We start from the raw sequence: 15600 nt of genomic DNA, 5'->3' as shown, positions 1-15600 counted from the left end.
TTACACGTATAGACAATACCACCTAATTTAAATATATAGATATATTGCGCATTTTCTGTCAACTTCTGTCTACCAATTCATAACATTATAAAAATTGAGTCAATTTTAACAAAAATTGTTATGATTTTTACATCTTCATTATCAAAATACTCTTGTTAATTAATGATTTGAAATTTTACTGCAGTAAGATCCACCGAAATTTTAAAAATGATAAAATTTGCATAGCCCAAATTTTCTGCTCATATGGTAATTTAGAAATTATCAGTAATATCATATTATTGAAGTTTTCATTTAAGCTTAATTTAATCTCTAATCAATATGAAGAAAAAGCGTAATGCTGACAGACTCTGTATATGTATGCTACATATTATAATGAACGTTCTCATACGTACGTGTACTCTGGATTATATTTTATTTATAAATATATGTCTCTCAAGAAATAAAATTTTACATTTTCTTTTTTCTGGCAATCTTCAATTTAACACTGAGTATGGAATATTACAATAGTTATTTTTAGTACTCTATTTTCTAAGAACTTTTTGAACATCCAACTAAATGATTCACAAAATTGAAATAAATTCTACACTAATAGACCAATAACTCTTGCATTATTCAATAGACATTTATCATATTGCATTATACATTATGTTATTTTTCAGATAAAACAATTATATACCCTGTTAATATTCGATTTAATTTAATTTTTCTAAGTATTTAAGATAGGAACATTTATGATTTACAAGGATATTGTGGAATCTGAAACGGAAACGCATAAATAATAGCTACTCATAAAGAGCTTTATTTAATCTGCATATAGATTTATATTTACATTTTGATAATATAATTTACGACGCCGCGTAATTTGTAAGAATAGTAAATGATAAAATTCTTATGTTATTTATAAAATCACCTCGCATGTGCATCTCAGTGTACATATATATCATATTAATATTTACAACATCGATTAAAAAAGCTGACTTGTACATTCCTCGCTATATACAGCGTTTCCTCCTGTCCTATACTCGGAATAGAAATAACAAACTACGATTGCGCTATTAGAACACATAATTTCTACACTCTCTGGAGAATATTTATTAGTTAATAAATTCTCTTTCACAATTTCATGTACTTCAAACACTTTCTAATTTGTCATTAATAACTATCTCGAATTTAATTTAATCGGTATAACAATCTTGCAATGTAAATTCCTTGCATTGCTACTGCGCTAGCTAGTTAATAGATCTTCGTAAAGAGATCTCTTCTTCGTTATTCTCCCTGACATGATCACGAAGTCGAAAACGGCAAAAATTACGCAAATTTATATAAAATTCACATGATAAGAGCGTCAATCTACAAAACTCTATTCGCATTTTGATTATTGTACTGCAACGTCGTAAAAATAATATGTATATCGACAGATGAGCGGAATAAATTGCAGCGATCTAGAAGATTACTTCGCGACTACTAAAATCACGCTTACAACAAAAGACTTAACATGATATTTGTTCTACTATTGGAGCGTAATTATGCGGTAAACTCATTTTTTTCTATACGAAATCAGAAAATCATTATTTATTTCATCACGCGTTCAGAACGTTATACAAGCAAATTACTCACCCTGTATTTTAACTATTAGTGCAAATCCGCGCTCTCAATGAAAAGAAAAGAATGTATTGGTCAAACGCCATTCGGGGTTGGCGTGCTGTGAACTGGCGCCCGCAATAAATCGTGATATTGTAACAGAGCTTCCCGCAGGGACCTAGATACTTGACCAGAAGTAGTCGCGATCGTGCATTCCACTAAACATGGGTATAATCCGATCAGCTGCTCCCATACCGATCTTTCAACTAATATGTAAACAATCGTTTATTAAGTACATAACGATGTTACTTCATACAAAATAAATGGGAAATAAAAACGCACCTTTATTGGGAGGCGCTTTTTTGAGCGATACTACAAGAGTGGCAACGGCTTTCAGAACAAACGATATCTCCGACAATCTGTACCTAGAAAAGGTTTCTATAATAAGTACTTAAAATAACCTGCATTTTAAATATAAAATATTCATCAAAATGAAAAATCCGCTGAAATAAAATTAAAATTTCCAGTTTGTCAGAAGGCTTCGGTACTATTACCTAGGCAAAGGGCACTTTCCACTGCGTCTCTCGCTTTCAATGTATCGCCGTAGAACTTCTTGAAATCTGTGCAGAAGGGCTGTAACTGCCAAACGCCCGGCGATTCCACCCTCGTCACTTTCTGAACTATTTTTAGGACTATTTTCCGTGTCGTTGTTCAGTCCGTCTAATAGAGAAAATTGCAACAAAGTCTCGAAGCAAGTTTTCGCGAATTCTTCCCGTAACTTTGTCTCAGCTCCATTCTCTGTGGAAGAAAACAGCATCCCTTTTCATTGGAGAAATATTCAATTCATGAGCAGTTTTCGTAAACAGAGTTTAGATATTATACGTACCGATATTTGCTGTGGTAGCCGAATGTATGGAACCTTTATTTAAAAGCATAACGACTCTCAGTATAAATTGATGAGGTATGTGCAGAGAATGTGGTAACACTTCGTCCCTCAGTAACTCCATAACTTGGCAATCTACCGCCTCGTCAGCCTGGATCTCCTCTACACCCCGTTCTACATTCAGTACACTGCAATTGACCGAGCAAAATTCCACTTCTTACCATGCTTTCGAAGTAAATAAGATAAAGAATCCGTCAGAGACCTCATAGATTCATCAGAGAGGTGACAGTTTACCTTTTAGGGAACAAGAAATCGTCTAGCGTGCTCGCGAGCTCGAGCCACATGCTCTGGAACTGCTCGGGATATTTTCTGGCGAGCGGCAGCCCGGTGTGCAGGACGGCTAAGAGACTAGTCACGGCCAGTTTCCACGTGGTCGCGGATGGGCACGCGTATTTCATGGCTAGTGGCACGTGCAGCGCTTCCACGATATGCTTCAACACCTGACCGTCGATCACGGCCATCTCGTGCGCAGTCTTCTGGTACAGGCTCACGACCATCGACAGAGCTTTCTCGCCAAACGGAACGTAATTCATCGTGACCCAGTCAGCGGACGCACCCCTGACCTGGGAGATGTGCTTCGTGGGTATTTTACCGTAGGTCGGGGCTTCGCACGCCAGCTTCGAGAAGCTCAGCAACTGAAGGAATATCAGTACGATCATCATGCGCAAATTCTCCGGGCCGTTTAACGCTTCCTTTTGCAGGAGCTCCGTAGAATGCAGCACCTCGTCTTGCAAGTGAGTGAGAACTACGTCGGGCACCGACGGCAAGATGTACGGCGTTGATTCGCCGTGCACCGGAACGGCCACCGCATTCTTCAGGACGATACATAATTTTTGCAGATCGGGTCCGGTGAACCTGTTCCTAATGTGCTGAAAAACACCTGGGAATATATGCATCAGCGCAGTTAGGAATGCCTGGGACGGCACGTAAGGCTCCGTGTCGCCTTCCTGCGGAGGCGCGGTGCTCTCCATTCCAATATTGAGCCACACGCGCCACGTTACCGTCCATAAGCCTTCCGAGTCGTTCGACTGAATCACCTCAGTACTGTCGCTTCCCTTCGGCTGAAAGAGGATCTCTTGGAATGATTTCAGTGCCGCTAACGATACCTCGTTGTTTTTACTGAGCGCGGAATTCTCGATGAATTCGAGAAGCAATGACCATGCTCGGGGAAAGTCCCCCAACATTTGCAACAGTTGACGTTTCGTATTAAATACCCTGGCTACGCCACTTAACGTTAAAACCTGCGTTTCTGCCCATTGCTTTTGCGCTGTATTTCTGCTATGATGAATAAGTATGTTTCCACTTGTGTCGACCTTTTCGCTGCTAGCTGAGTTCGACAAGCTTCTCACTTTATCTAGCAGTGGAAACAATACTTGCCAGAGCACAGCCTGCCACGTCGGTTGATGCAAGAGACTACCGTGTGCGGATATGGTGGAGAATAGGGTTTGACTTGCCGATTTGCGTACAGCCGGTCGCGAATCGACGCATAGATCTCCCAGTCTTGCGTAGAGACACATCCAGAGTTTATCGAATGGTGGCATGTTCGTTGTACCAGGAAAGTCGGGGAATACTGATGACGAATCCCCGCGCAAGCAAACGCACAATTTTTCTTGGTTCTGATAGAAATAGTCGCTTATGTTCCACATTAGACCAACAGCTGTGAGCGAGATGTTCAGTTCTTGTGTCTGCGATCCAAATTTAGCAGCCGTATCGACGCACAGCGGAAGACATCGCCAAGGCATTACCGGTAGAAAGTCAGTTACAACTAACTGTAAACATTGGAAAGCTATGCGTACTAAAGTCTCCCCATGATGATCGGAAACCGCTCCTATAATACCGAGCACTAAAGGCCAGCCATGGTACAGTGTCTCCCCAGCACCGTGAAGCACTTGCAAAACACATTCTAGCTGTCGCTGTCTAACGTCTCCGTGACGCACAGACGATAACTCGGACAATGGCCCTAGCAATAGCGTTTGCAATTTCTGATTGTCGCGAAGTGGCTGCGGGTATTTATGCTGAAGAGCCATCTTGACGAGATACGTAATCGCTTCCACGCCCCATTCTCTCATACGAATGTGCGGATGTTGACAAACTTCTAATAAATGGTTTGTTAATGGTCTCCAAAGTACTTCCACACGTGGTAAGTTGACTAGGCCTGTTTCTAAAAGTTTAGCAACGGCAAACAGGGAAGGTTCACGATTAGAATACGCCAGCTCCATAGCCTCGTGGCTCAGTTTGCACAGGGCATCTATCAAATGATGTAGAGCGACATCATCAAGATGCTGACTACTCTCGAATAATCTACTGAGCATAGCGCTGAGTACAGGTAAATCCGCCATAACCGCGTTCGTCAACACGGCGTTCGGATCAGCTGCGGTTCTTCCAGCTTTCAACGATCCGCCGGTAGAAGGTTTTAGACCAAGTATCCAAACGAGATGTTGAAGAGTAGTAAGTACCAAGTGCCATGCGCTACCGAGTATGCTACCGTGACAATGGGCCAACGACAACAGCGCACGCATGCATTGCAGATTTTTTGCGGTCAACATGACGGGACCTTGATGAGCACCTGAATGTAATTAATGTGATTTAATCGAATAATAGCGAGATGTACATAACTGATCGCATAAGCGAATTATTATCCTACCAATTGGTAACGATGCCGTTGGTAGTGGCGTGCCAACGGCCACTACTTGTTGCCTATAATCGGGTTCACCCATTGTCAAGTTGTATTGAATCGAGTCCTGCTGCCTCGCGGTTGGTATGCCTTGAGGTGCATTGTACAGTACAGTCAAGGCGTAATTAGGCGGTAGAGATGCTTTACATATCGCAGTAATAAAGGCATCGCGTGGTGCTTGCAAGTCCAATTGACCACAAAGAGACGCGAAGGTTTGAATTGCTTTTAAAACATTTTCTGTTGCCGATTCGTCCGTGCTGCAAATTTACAGATGCATTTGTACCCTCATATTTTTCGCATATTATATAAAATAGTAATAATTTATGCAAGACTGCTACCTGGCATCTATTAACGGGCTGAGAGCTGCCAATAAACCGCACCAACTAGAGTTTATCAATTGTACATGAAGTTTTCGTTCGGATTCGCTGGGCTGATAAATCTGAGTTTCGCCATTATCATCTTTCGACCCATTTATAGCCAATGCGATCGATCTTATAATGTCTAACAAGCATGCATAAGCTATACTGATTCCATAACCGATCGGTATTTGCGGCGGTTCGACTTTATCCAACATTTCCAAGCTGTGAAAGATAACTGTGCGTTATCATCAATCTTTAATGCTGTCATCGTTATCAAGAAAATGTAATATCATCATAAATTGCCTTACTAAGTTGGCTTAGCTTGTCCACTTGTAAATGTTGCCACTACTGGTAACCAAATACCGCGTGAATAAAAACCGGGTTGAGGCGATACGCCAGGCCCGATAGGCATTCCTGTGAATAATGGTGAACCTGTGTTTTGAGGCATAGTTGTACTTGCTGCTATTAAAAACAAAGAATTGTCATATAGCATCCCAGAAGAATATACAGATACTTCGAATAGTAATAAAAATGTGGAGGATTGACCATTATGCATGCAAAAAGACTTTGAAATAAACGGAACTATTAAAAATACAGCAAATAACATTATCAAGAAACATAGTAGTGTCTCGCGCCGTGTTAATTTTCAGCCGTTTATCGCGGTGATGTAATACATCTGTACCTGTCTGACTCATCATTTGTGGATTTACAAAGAGGCTATGTACATATGCGCCTAAGCTATTAACAATATCTTGAAAAATATTTGTAGCGTGTGGCTTCAAGTCATAACATTCACAGAAGTTTGTCAGCAAATCTGCTTGAACTGTCATTTTGTGCAAAACTTCCAACGCTAAAGCTCTTTGCCAGGTAGGTTTGTCAGGATCCAGAAACTTCACGATTAAGGATAAGAATATTTCACATTCTGTCACCTAAAGCATCGGAATGTGACTTTAACTTATGCTTACAATAAATACATCATTATGTGTAGATTCAGAAATATTTACCAATAAAGAATGATATTTCTGTATCAAAATCGATACAACTCGCAACAGCTTCATACTAATAGGAAAGTAAGGTTTATCTAAAGGTGTAGCTTGTTGCAAAGATGCTGGTACTGAATTACGATACTTGATGTTAGGCGAAAACAGTTTTATCACAAGTGCACACACTCTCTCCTTCAGTAAGAAGCTAAACTCTGAGTGCTAAAAAAATTATATTTTTATAATATATAATCTTACATAACTATATGAAAGATCTTGTTAAAATAATTTTCCTATCTCTTAAAAATACAAATCTCTCAGATCTTTACCTTAAAAAAGACCGATGAAAAGTTTGTTAAAACCGATTCTAGCAGTTCCAAACCGAAAGTTCTAGTCATTTCAGTAATGCCTATTAGCCAGTATGGTTGATCGGCATTCACCAATTGTACTAGATCCTAAAATCAAATACACAAAATAATAAACCATAATATTATATTCTATGTATAGATTTACATAATTACATAAGCATTACGTAAATAAAAAAACACCTGAAACATCAAATATGCATCTGCAGCACAAGGGCCGAGACCTTTAGGCGCTTGATTTGTTGGAATTTTTAGTTCCTCTAAATTCACCTCATCAGACTCTGGCTGATCAGGATTCAGCTCATCCTCGGCAACTACTCTTTCAAACACCAAAGACACTAATTGCCTTACAGTAGCACCAGCTGTGTTTATCGTTGTACAGTCTTTTGTAAAATGTAACCGAAAACAAAGCACCAAGTTCTGAAAAGACATAATTTTAAATAAAATATCAAGGATGTTATTGAACAGAGATAAAAAGAGATAAAAGGATACATAAATGGATCCTTACTCTCGCCAAGGTATCTCCATGCACCACGGCATTACTTGTAAGCAACAGCGTTACAGTCTGCAAAACTTTAACTTCCTCCGTACCTGATTCCATCAACAACCACAAAGTATCGGTAATATATCGAGCACCTTTCTGATCTACCGCTTGCTGCGTTATTAACCTCTGCATCATGCCCAGGCAAAACTGGAAAACAGTAAAAACTTGTATAATAACATTAATATATAAGATATATAAGATCTAATTTTTTTAAATTAAAGATATAAAGTATAGCTTCTCTGATACCTTGATGATTTTTATGTCTTTACTCTCACACCCTTGAACTAGAGGATAAAGTATTTGATTTACAATATAATATATTGGTGTCCCTGGGTTACTTGAGGCTGTTCTCAACTTAGCGATTCCTTCCTCGCATGACTGTAACAGATACAAGCCATGACAGCTACTATGTTCAAGCAGCAATATGCTATCTTCAGTATAAATTATTTTAATTCATTATTGTTACTATAATAAACAATAGCATAAGCTATTACATTCTATATCTTTCAATATAACTCGAATACACATACACACACCTCTGTCAGCTTCTAAACTTACAATATACAACTCCACATAGAATATACTAATATTCTATATGAAGAATATATATAGATTGTTATAGATCTTTAAGTTTCAAGTTTTAGTTTAAACTTCAATGAGAAACCAAATCAAGACCAAAACTAAACTTTTGGTTTCAAGGTCCAACTGATTTAAGATAAGACAGATGACAGTCTCATGGCTACGTGGCTACGTACTTCCTTGATTTGCGGGTACTTCTTCTTGGTTTCTGAGGCGAGTACCTTGAGGTCCGACTGCAGGGCCTCCAAGAACTTGGAGGCGTTCTCCGGGTTGCCGCCGACGGCGGCGGCAGCGGTGTTCGCCATCGCTGACATCGCCACTGTTACTCGAGTCTCCCTAAATTGGCACGGTCTCTGAAACCGGGAGCATGACGACTCACTACCGAGAGGCTAAGCGCCACGGTGTTCAGCCGTCGAACGATGATCGAATTGGTATGCTTCGTCACGTCGATCGTCGGTGACGATAATGATAGCGGACAGGCGGTCCATCGAAATCACCCCTTTCGTCCAGTCGCCGTCGATTACATTAGACAGGCTGCTGCGGACGCTCGTAAGTCGCACGTGTCCAACGATTCTCGTTCGTGTACTCAAGATTCACGCAGCTACAACTGGCTAGTGACTACGACTAGGGCATGAGCCTCTTGGCCGCGATTGCACGATCGACATACAACTTGACCAAACTTGACTTGACACGATTGACATAAACTCCGGAGACCACGTAGGCACATATGCAGCCGCGCGGCGCTGCTGCGCTGTCAGCTGTCACCGCTAGGGATCCTCCAGGAAGGGATTGGACTAACCGTCGCCATTTGTCTCAAAACCGGAAGTGGTATGTTCAGCGGCAAAATTCAAACGTGTTTCGATGCAAATGTGTATATTTTATATAATTAGACATGATCGACGCGCGCTACGCGCGTGTTATTTAGCTTAATTGTACAATTCCTATTACATTATAGTAATAACTTAACCTATTGATACACAAACTGTCAAAACAAGTGATGATAACAACATTTAACAACATTTCTGCAGATCGCAGAAATGTTTCCAAATATTGACAAGGAAGTTATCAAATCAGTATATGATGCCAATCACGGCAAGAAAGACATTACAATTAATTCGTTGCTTCAGATGTGCGAATAAGTCCTAATTTTCTACGCAACTAGAATGCCATACGTAACTTTATCGCATCCTTCGTTAATGAACTTTTTTTTCCTTTGAAATGTAAGATGATGTACGAAATTCTAATTTGTAATACTTCCATACGTAATAAAATATGTATATATTAAGGTCGAACATTCTTTGAATATGTGAAATGATGAAATATTTCTCTTCTGAAGAAACATATTATATTTTGAATTGAATATAACATTGAATTATTCTTACAATTAGTCAATTTTGTTACGTACCTATATGTTATTGTTATTTCAGAGTTTATATTATCTTTTTCTCTCCTCATATTTTCATATACATGAGTATTTATTTATTTAATTGCATTATATATTACATGATTTACTGGTCTCTGTATGTAATTTAAATACATATTGCGCGTTCTACAAAATTGTAAAAAGATATACGCTTGATTAATAGTTGCACACATAAATTGTAATAAATATCAAATATACATAATTTGTACAATTATTCATATCGAAGAAATAGAATAAGCCGAAAGTGTCAGGGAATTTCAAAAATTTTATACATAAACAGCGAAACGACTGTAGCTACAGGAATAATTAACAGTGAATGTGTATTTCTTACTGTTGAGTTGCAGGGCATAGAGTTGTTTTTAGATTTACAGGCACACACTTCGATATTATATCCTTCAGTCACAATTTTTGGCAGTTATAGCATTTCATGCATTCCTTCTATCTACTGTATCAATTATGTGAATACCCACTGATATATAACACATCTATTTATTAAGGCGCGCAAGTAGATAAATATTCTTTTTCGTAGATAAACTAGATCTTAAATAGCTTTAAGTATTATAAGTAATTTGTTCGTTAGTAATTTCTTTTTCTTATGAGATTGCACCTCGTTAAAACTCATCGTGCCTCGCTAACGCCTCTCCGAAGTCCGTCGCCTGAGATCCGACAAAGATGTCGTATTTCTCCAAAATCTCGTTCTTCGTCAGCTTGTGATTCGCATCGGTGTCCGCTTCGTAAATCAAGTGCCTCGACTCCGCCTCGGCGTGATCAAATTCCGCGGGAATAATCCACGTTTTTACCTGTTTCAAATTGGAACAGATCAGTTTAATTATTTTTATATTACCACTAATAAATGTACTACTATAATGTAATGAGATCTTACCATTATTTACGGGTATTTCTTCCTGTGCTTCTTGCGGATGTTTCATTAAAATTTTCATGAGCAGGAATATTCCTTGATTTATCATCTTCTTCAGATGTATTTACTGGTATCAGACGATCACCAAAAATAGTTGGAACTGCTGTAGATTTCAAGCGGCGTTTACCTCCCCGTGTTTTTTCCCACATCTCATCTGAGAAATGAATCTGAAAAAAAAATTGAGCAATTTAATTAGAAAAATAAGAAATAACAATAAAATATAGATTATTTTTGTGTATTAAAACTTTGTTATTTTTGTTAATTCTATTTAGTCCTTAAAAATAATAAGTAATAGTTAATAGTAAAAATGATAAGTAGTAATTAATACTTATAGTGATCTTTTTTAAAAAATGCAAAGAACATTAACTTTTAAATAAGCAAAATTTATTTTAAAACTTTTTCTTATCATTAATATCCATTTCTACCAATGCAGATTAACTTTGACTTTGGCTTAACTTACCTTTTATCTTTCTCTAATTTTAAGAACTAGAAAAAGATTAAACCGTGATTAAAATTAATCTATATTGGTAAAAATGGACATAAGTCAAATAAATATATTATGTTTGTACCATACTTACTGAACACAATGTCGAACTCACTCCAGGAACCCAGTCTGCACGGTTAACATTAGCGATCCACAGTTTTCTTCTTTTCTCTTCTTGTGGGAAATCTACACATTTGGAAGCCTTTGCTCGATGAGTTCGTACAATAATCCGCACTGCAATCCGTCATATTTTTTTTTCTGTAAATAAAACATACGTATTTATAATGGGGGTTTTTTCTATGGTGTCCTCGGGTGAGGACGGTTAGGTGCCTTATTCACTCATGGAAATTGGCACATATAATCTAAACCTAAAAGATTTTGTGGCTCTAACACTAAATCACTTAATCCATAAGACTGAATAATTAAAAACTATATACTACTGAAAAAATTATTTGTATCTAGCGTTATATAACTTTGCCCGTAGATCTGACAAATTTGAAAATCCTATACAAAATGTCCCAGTTTTTTGTTTGTATGAGACGGTAAATGTCGATTTCTTCGGTAAAACCGGCTTCTCTCAGTTCAAGGTCCAAAGTGGCTCTTCGCTCGTCGTATTTACAACATCACAACATTAAGGAGGCTCTTACCTCGATCATAAAACGACAGATCTTTATGAAATTAAATTATGTTGTAAAGTGAACCACAACGAACCGATGCCCAAAACTTTAGCATAGGTTGACGATAAAAATTTAAAAAATATCAGTATTGAAATTCGCATTTTTAACACAGGGCATATGGTAAACACTAAAATTTTTATCGGAAGTGATGTATTTTCTTGGCAAGTTTGCGAGCCAGGTAAACAAAAAACTAAGGAATTGTAGTTAAAATAATAATCTTTCTAATGATAAGAAGAAAACTTGGTGTTGACGATGAGTTATAAAAGATATTGTAGTTTTAATATGACGTACGACAGGTTAGGCGAATGATCTTCCGAGTGTCAAAATCGCGCGAAGTTTCTAACCTCACTTGCACATGTCTTTTCTCTGCGCTGTATGGTAGCGGCATAATTATTCTCTCGCGCATTGACATTGCAACCTTTATTTTCGAGAATTTTCCTTTCATTTTCCCTCTCAGCATTCTCACGTTATATCTTTCTTTTGGCTCCATCTCTTCATCGCATCAATCGCTACAACGCTACACGGCTACACCTCACTTTAGCTGCAGACTGCTACAGACGACGTTGTAACACGCGCATGTTATTATTCTGCTCTTTAGCACTGACGTAGTCAACTGACTTATTGTATAAATTTTAATATTTACACTAATAGAACATATAACTTACTCTTACACTATGTAAAAATCATCATTTATTTTTTTATTTAATTTTCCGATAATTTTATAACCAATTATTAATGATAATTTTTCAGTTGCTACATTGATTAGAGCAGCCGGGTAAGAGCCTCCTTAAATGATGAATATCTTCGCATTCACAGCCACACTCGCATCTCTCACTGTCGACATAACCTTTTCTCTTAAGGGAAGCTCCCAGGTTATAATGATTGGCTCTAAGTCTGTTGATAAAAGTAATAAAATATCTCACCGTTGTAGAGTTAGCAGACAAATTGAATGTTTTGGAATTATTCTTTTTCATATAATTTGGGAATCATTTGGGGAAGTTTGGGAAAATTGTTTAAACATTTGGGAAAAAATAGATTTTTTGTTATTAACAAAATTTATCGAGCGTCAAGTTAGCAGATAGTGACTATGTTTAATGTTTATTATAAATGGAATCGATTGGAAATCATTTGGGGATAACATCTTCATTGTAATTTTTATTTGGGAAAAGTCGGTTTTTTTGTAATTTAAATAAATCTTTGTATTAATGTTCTTTTTCGCTGCACTTCTGCACTAGAACAACAAGTGAACTTATTGCACTAGTTCAGAAGTGTAGCGAAAAAGAACAGACCGTTATCGGCAGTAGTGTGAAAATTACATATTTTTCGGAGGAGCAGCAAGTTGCTTACGTCGAGACCGTCGAGTAGACCTCGACATGACAACATACTCCGAAAAGAAAATTTGTAGATGTTATTTTCTTTATATATACATTATTTATATCTTATAAAAACAGAGTAATTCCTTTATTTCCTTTTCCATAATCGTGGTAACTGACTCGCATGAGTCGGAAATCCATTGAGTTGAAAGAAGAATTCCTTTTCCGTCACGCGGTTACATTTATCACTAATAATAAGAATCTATCTTCTTTTCTCGTTGTTTCAGTGTATCTTATTTGAGACAAACGTGCGAGCAAGCGAGAGTGTGAATAAATATATGAAAAATAGAATAAAAAAGAAACAAAATGTAAGAGAGAATGAGAATTAATAACGAGCATTTATTTATATTGTGTTAGCATTTATTATTTATTTAGATTGTGTTAGCAGATTCTGTTATACTTCTGTTAGCGTTCTACTGAGAAGTATTTTGTGTTAATGCATAGATTTTATTAAATTTTGGTAAACATCCTGTTTATATAGAGGACCCACCTCCGATGGCTTTGATCTTGACATATGTTGTCAAGGTCACCCTCCTGAGTGACCTTCAGAAGGTTTTAGTCGGGAGTCGCTTTTAATTAAAAAGTTATAAACAAAAAAAGTTCGGAAAATATAGCAGCTATTTTGAGTATTGGAAGGCATAAATGGCTAATAAATATGTCGAAATAATTCACGCATACTTTCCACGCGAACCTAGGTTCACCCCCACCCCCTGTTTTTGTAGATTAGTGACGCGCTTTAAACAGTTAAATACTTTTAAATCGCGTCATCTAATCTACATATAGGTTAGATGACGCGCTTTAAAGGTTATTCTACATAGAAGTTGTAGTCGTGAGTTGTAAGAAATTGACCAATCACAGATTGAATATTCTCCTTAACTTCGAATGTGATTGGTCAATTTCTTACAACTCACGACTACGACTTCTATGTAGAATAACCTTAACAGTATTTAACTGTTTAAAACGCGTCACTAATCTATATAGGTTAGATGACGCGCTTTAACAGTATTTAATTGTTTAAACCGCGTCAGCTAACCCATGCGTAAACTATTTCGGGGCTACCGCACCTCCCCCGAAAGCAGGGGGGGTGTGGGTGAACCTCGGTTCGCGTGAAAAGTGTATGCGTAAACTATTTCGGGGCTACCGCACCTCCCCCGAAAGCAGGGGGGGTGTGGGTAAACCTCGGTTCGCGTGAAAAGTGTATGCGTGAACTATTTCGACATATATATTAGTCATTTATGCCTTCCAATACTCAAAATAGCTGCTATATTTTCCAAACTTTTTTTGTTAATAACTTTTTAATAAAAAGCGACCCCCGACTAAAACCTTCTGAAGGTCACTCAGAAGGGTGACCTTGACAACATATATCAAGGTCAAGGCCATCGGAGGTGGGTCCCCTAAACGGAATGTTTACCGAAGAAAATAACATCTACAAATTTTCTTTTCGGAGTATGTTGTCATGTCGAGGTCTACTCGACGGTCTCGACGTAAGCAACTCGCTGCTCCTCCGAAAAATATGTAATTTTTACATTACTGCCGATAATGGTCTGTTCTTTTTCGCTACACTTCTGAACTAGTGCAATAAGTTCACTTGTTGTACTAGTGCAGAAGTGCAGCGAAAAAGAACATTAATACAAAGATTTATTTAAATTACAAAAAAACCGACTTTTCCCAAATAAAAATTACAATGAAGATGTCATTCCCAAATGATTTTCAATCGATTCCATTTATAATAAACATTAAACATAGTCACTATATCTGCTAACTTGACGCTCGATAAATTTTGTTAATAACAAAAAATCTATTCTTTCCCAAATGTTTAAACAATTTTCCCAAACTTCCCCAAATGATTCCCAAATTATATGAAAAAGAATAATTCCAAAATATTCAATTTGTCTGCTAACTCTACGGCGGTGTCGACCACTTCCCACTTCTCACTTCTCAGAGTTCTCAGTCGACCACGAGGGCCACGAGGCATTGGAGGCACGAGATCGCTTCCGGCAGTCCCGGTTTGTCGATGCGGAACGTTAGATGTAAGTTTTTTCGGTCTTTTTTTTCCTTCTCTTATTTCGTTCGCGTTAATATAAAATATATCAGGCGAGCGGCAATGTAGTGTTTTCCACACAGGGAAAAATAGCGTCGCTAAAAATAACAGTTAAAACTCATTCTTACATATTGTTTTGCTCGCTAATACACCACGTGCTCGTCGACATTGTATTCGCGTATAGTACCTACCGCACACACATTTGTGCAGTTTCATTCGGTAAACGAACTCCGCAGTGTCCACTGTATGTCAGCATTCGATCGGAAATCTCTGGAAAATTGGCGTCAATTGTATCTATATAACGCTTCTTGCCACGTGCGCCTCACGTGGCCTCACGCATGAATCCGCCATGATCCCACGTTGAACTTTCCATTCAGGCAATTTGATATCTTCGTTATTATGTGTAACATCATAAAATATTTCATAAAAATTACCATACGATATTTTATAAGAATATTTCAAAATTATGTATTATATAATGTTTAAATATTATGTATAATGTAGTTACCATTGTCGTGGCAACATTGTTACATCTTTTTCTCAAGTATTATTTTCTATAATAATGAATTTATAGTCTTGTAAATATATGTTGTAAGCAAAATTATTAATTTCGACGATAGGAGGCGGCCCACGCAGCCTGTACCGAAAGTTCAATGTA

The 15600-nt window shown here is 37.5% G+C and overlaps 1 protein-coding gene and 1 long non-coding RNA gene across 10 annotated transcripts in view; both read right to left on the bottom strand.

Annotated features, from left to right (window-relative positions):
• Positions 1-776: 776 nt before the first annotated feature.
• Mon2 (Mon2 homolog, regulator of endosome-to-Golgi trafficking) lies at positions 777-8770 on the bottom strand. 3 transcript variants are annotated; one of them, XM_071776751.1, is made up of 15 exons: positions 8202-8770; positions 7693-7824; positions 7411-7593; positions 7086-7322; positions 6867-6992; positions 6562-6759; positions 6240-6486; positions 5866-6019; positions 5537-5779; positions 5169-5455; positions 2759-5090; positions 2468-2652; positions 2136-2379; positions 1924-2000; positions 777-1847 (listed from the first exon to the last, which is right to left on the bottom strand). In XM_071776751.1, the coding sequence occupies exons 1-15, from the start codon at positions 8337-8339 to the stop codon at positions 1678-1680; spliced, it is 4953 nt and encodes a 1650-aa protein (XP_071632852.1). In that variant the 5' UTR covers positions 8340-8770; the 3' UTR covers positions 777-1677. The 3 variants fall into 3 exon arrangements, with proteins under 3 accessions (XP_071632852.1, XP_071632841.1, XP_071632845.1); XM_071776740.1 differs by having other exon boundaries at positions 1924-2006; positions 8202-8769; XM_071776744.1 differs by having other exon boundaries at positions 1924-2006; positions 5866-6016; positions 8202-8769.
• Positions 8771-9286: 516 nt separating this feature from the next.
• The window catches only part of LOC139812163 (uncharacterized), a 43539-nt gene continuing 37225 nt past the window's right edge, over positions 9287-15600 (bottom strand). For 4 of the 7 annotated variants that reach the window (XR_011731821.1, XR_011731820.1, XR_011731826.1 and 1 more), the window contains 3 exons: positions 10946-11109; positions 10332-10534; positions 9287-10248 (listed from right to left, as the gene is read on the bottom strand). This is a non-coding gene — a long non-coding RNA (uncharacterized lncRNA). Of the gene's footprint in view, positions 10249-10331; positions 10535-10827; positions 10854-10945; positions 11110-15600 lie in introns of all 7 variants that reach the window. The other 3 variants (XR_011731823.1, XR_011731825.1, XR_011731824.1) reach the window with 3 other exon arrangements.

Source organism: Temnothorax longispinosus, chromosome 1 (genome assembly GCF_030848805.1).
Source record: "Temnothorax longispinosus isolate EJ_2023e chromosome 1, Tlon_JGU_v1, whole genome shotgun sequence".
Classification (NCBI taxonomy): Eukaryota; Metazoa; Arthropoda; class Insecta; order Hymenoptera; family Formicidae; genus Temnothorax; species Temnothorax longispinosus.
Note: the sequence above shows the minus strand (reverse complement) of the source record. Positions and strands in the feature narration are given on the sequence as shown.

Bases quoted from the DNA above. Each gene is read 5' to 3' on its own strand.
- Mon2 (XM_071776740.1), bottom strand. From the start codon at position 8,339: ATGTCAGCGATGGCGAACACCGCTGCCGCCGCCGTCGGCGGCAACCCG. The intron at 7,825-8,201 runs GTACGTAGCCAC...TATCTGTTACAG, and splicing joins AGTACCCGCAAATCAAGGAA to TCATGCGAGGAAGGAATCGC. The intron at 1,848-1,923 runs GTGCGTTTTTAT...TTTACATATTAG, and splicing joins AAAAGCGCCTCCCAATAAAG to TTGAAAGATCGGTATGGGAG.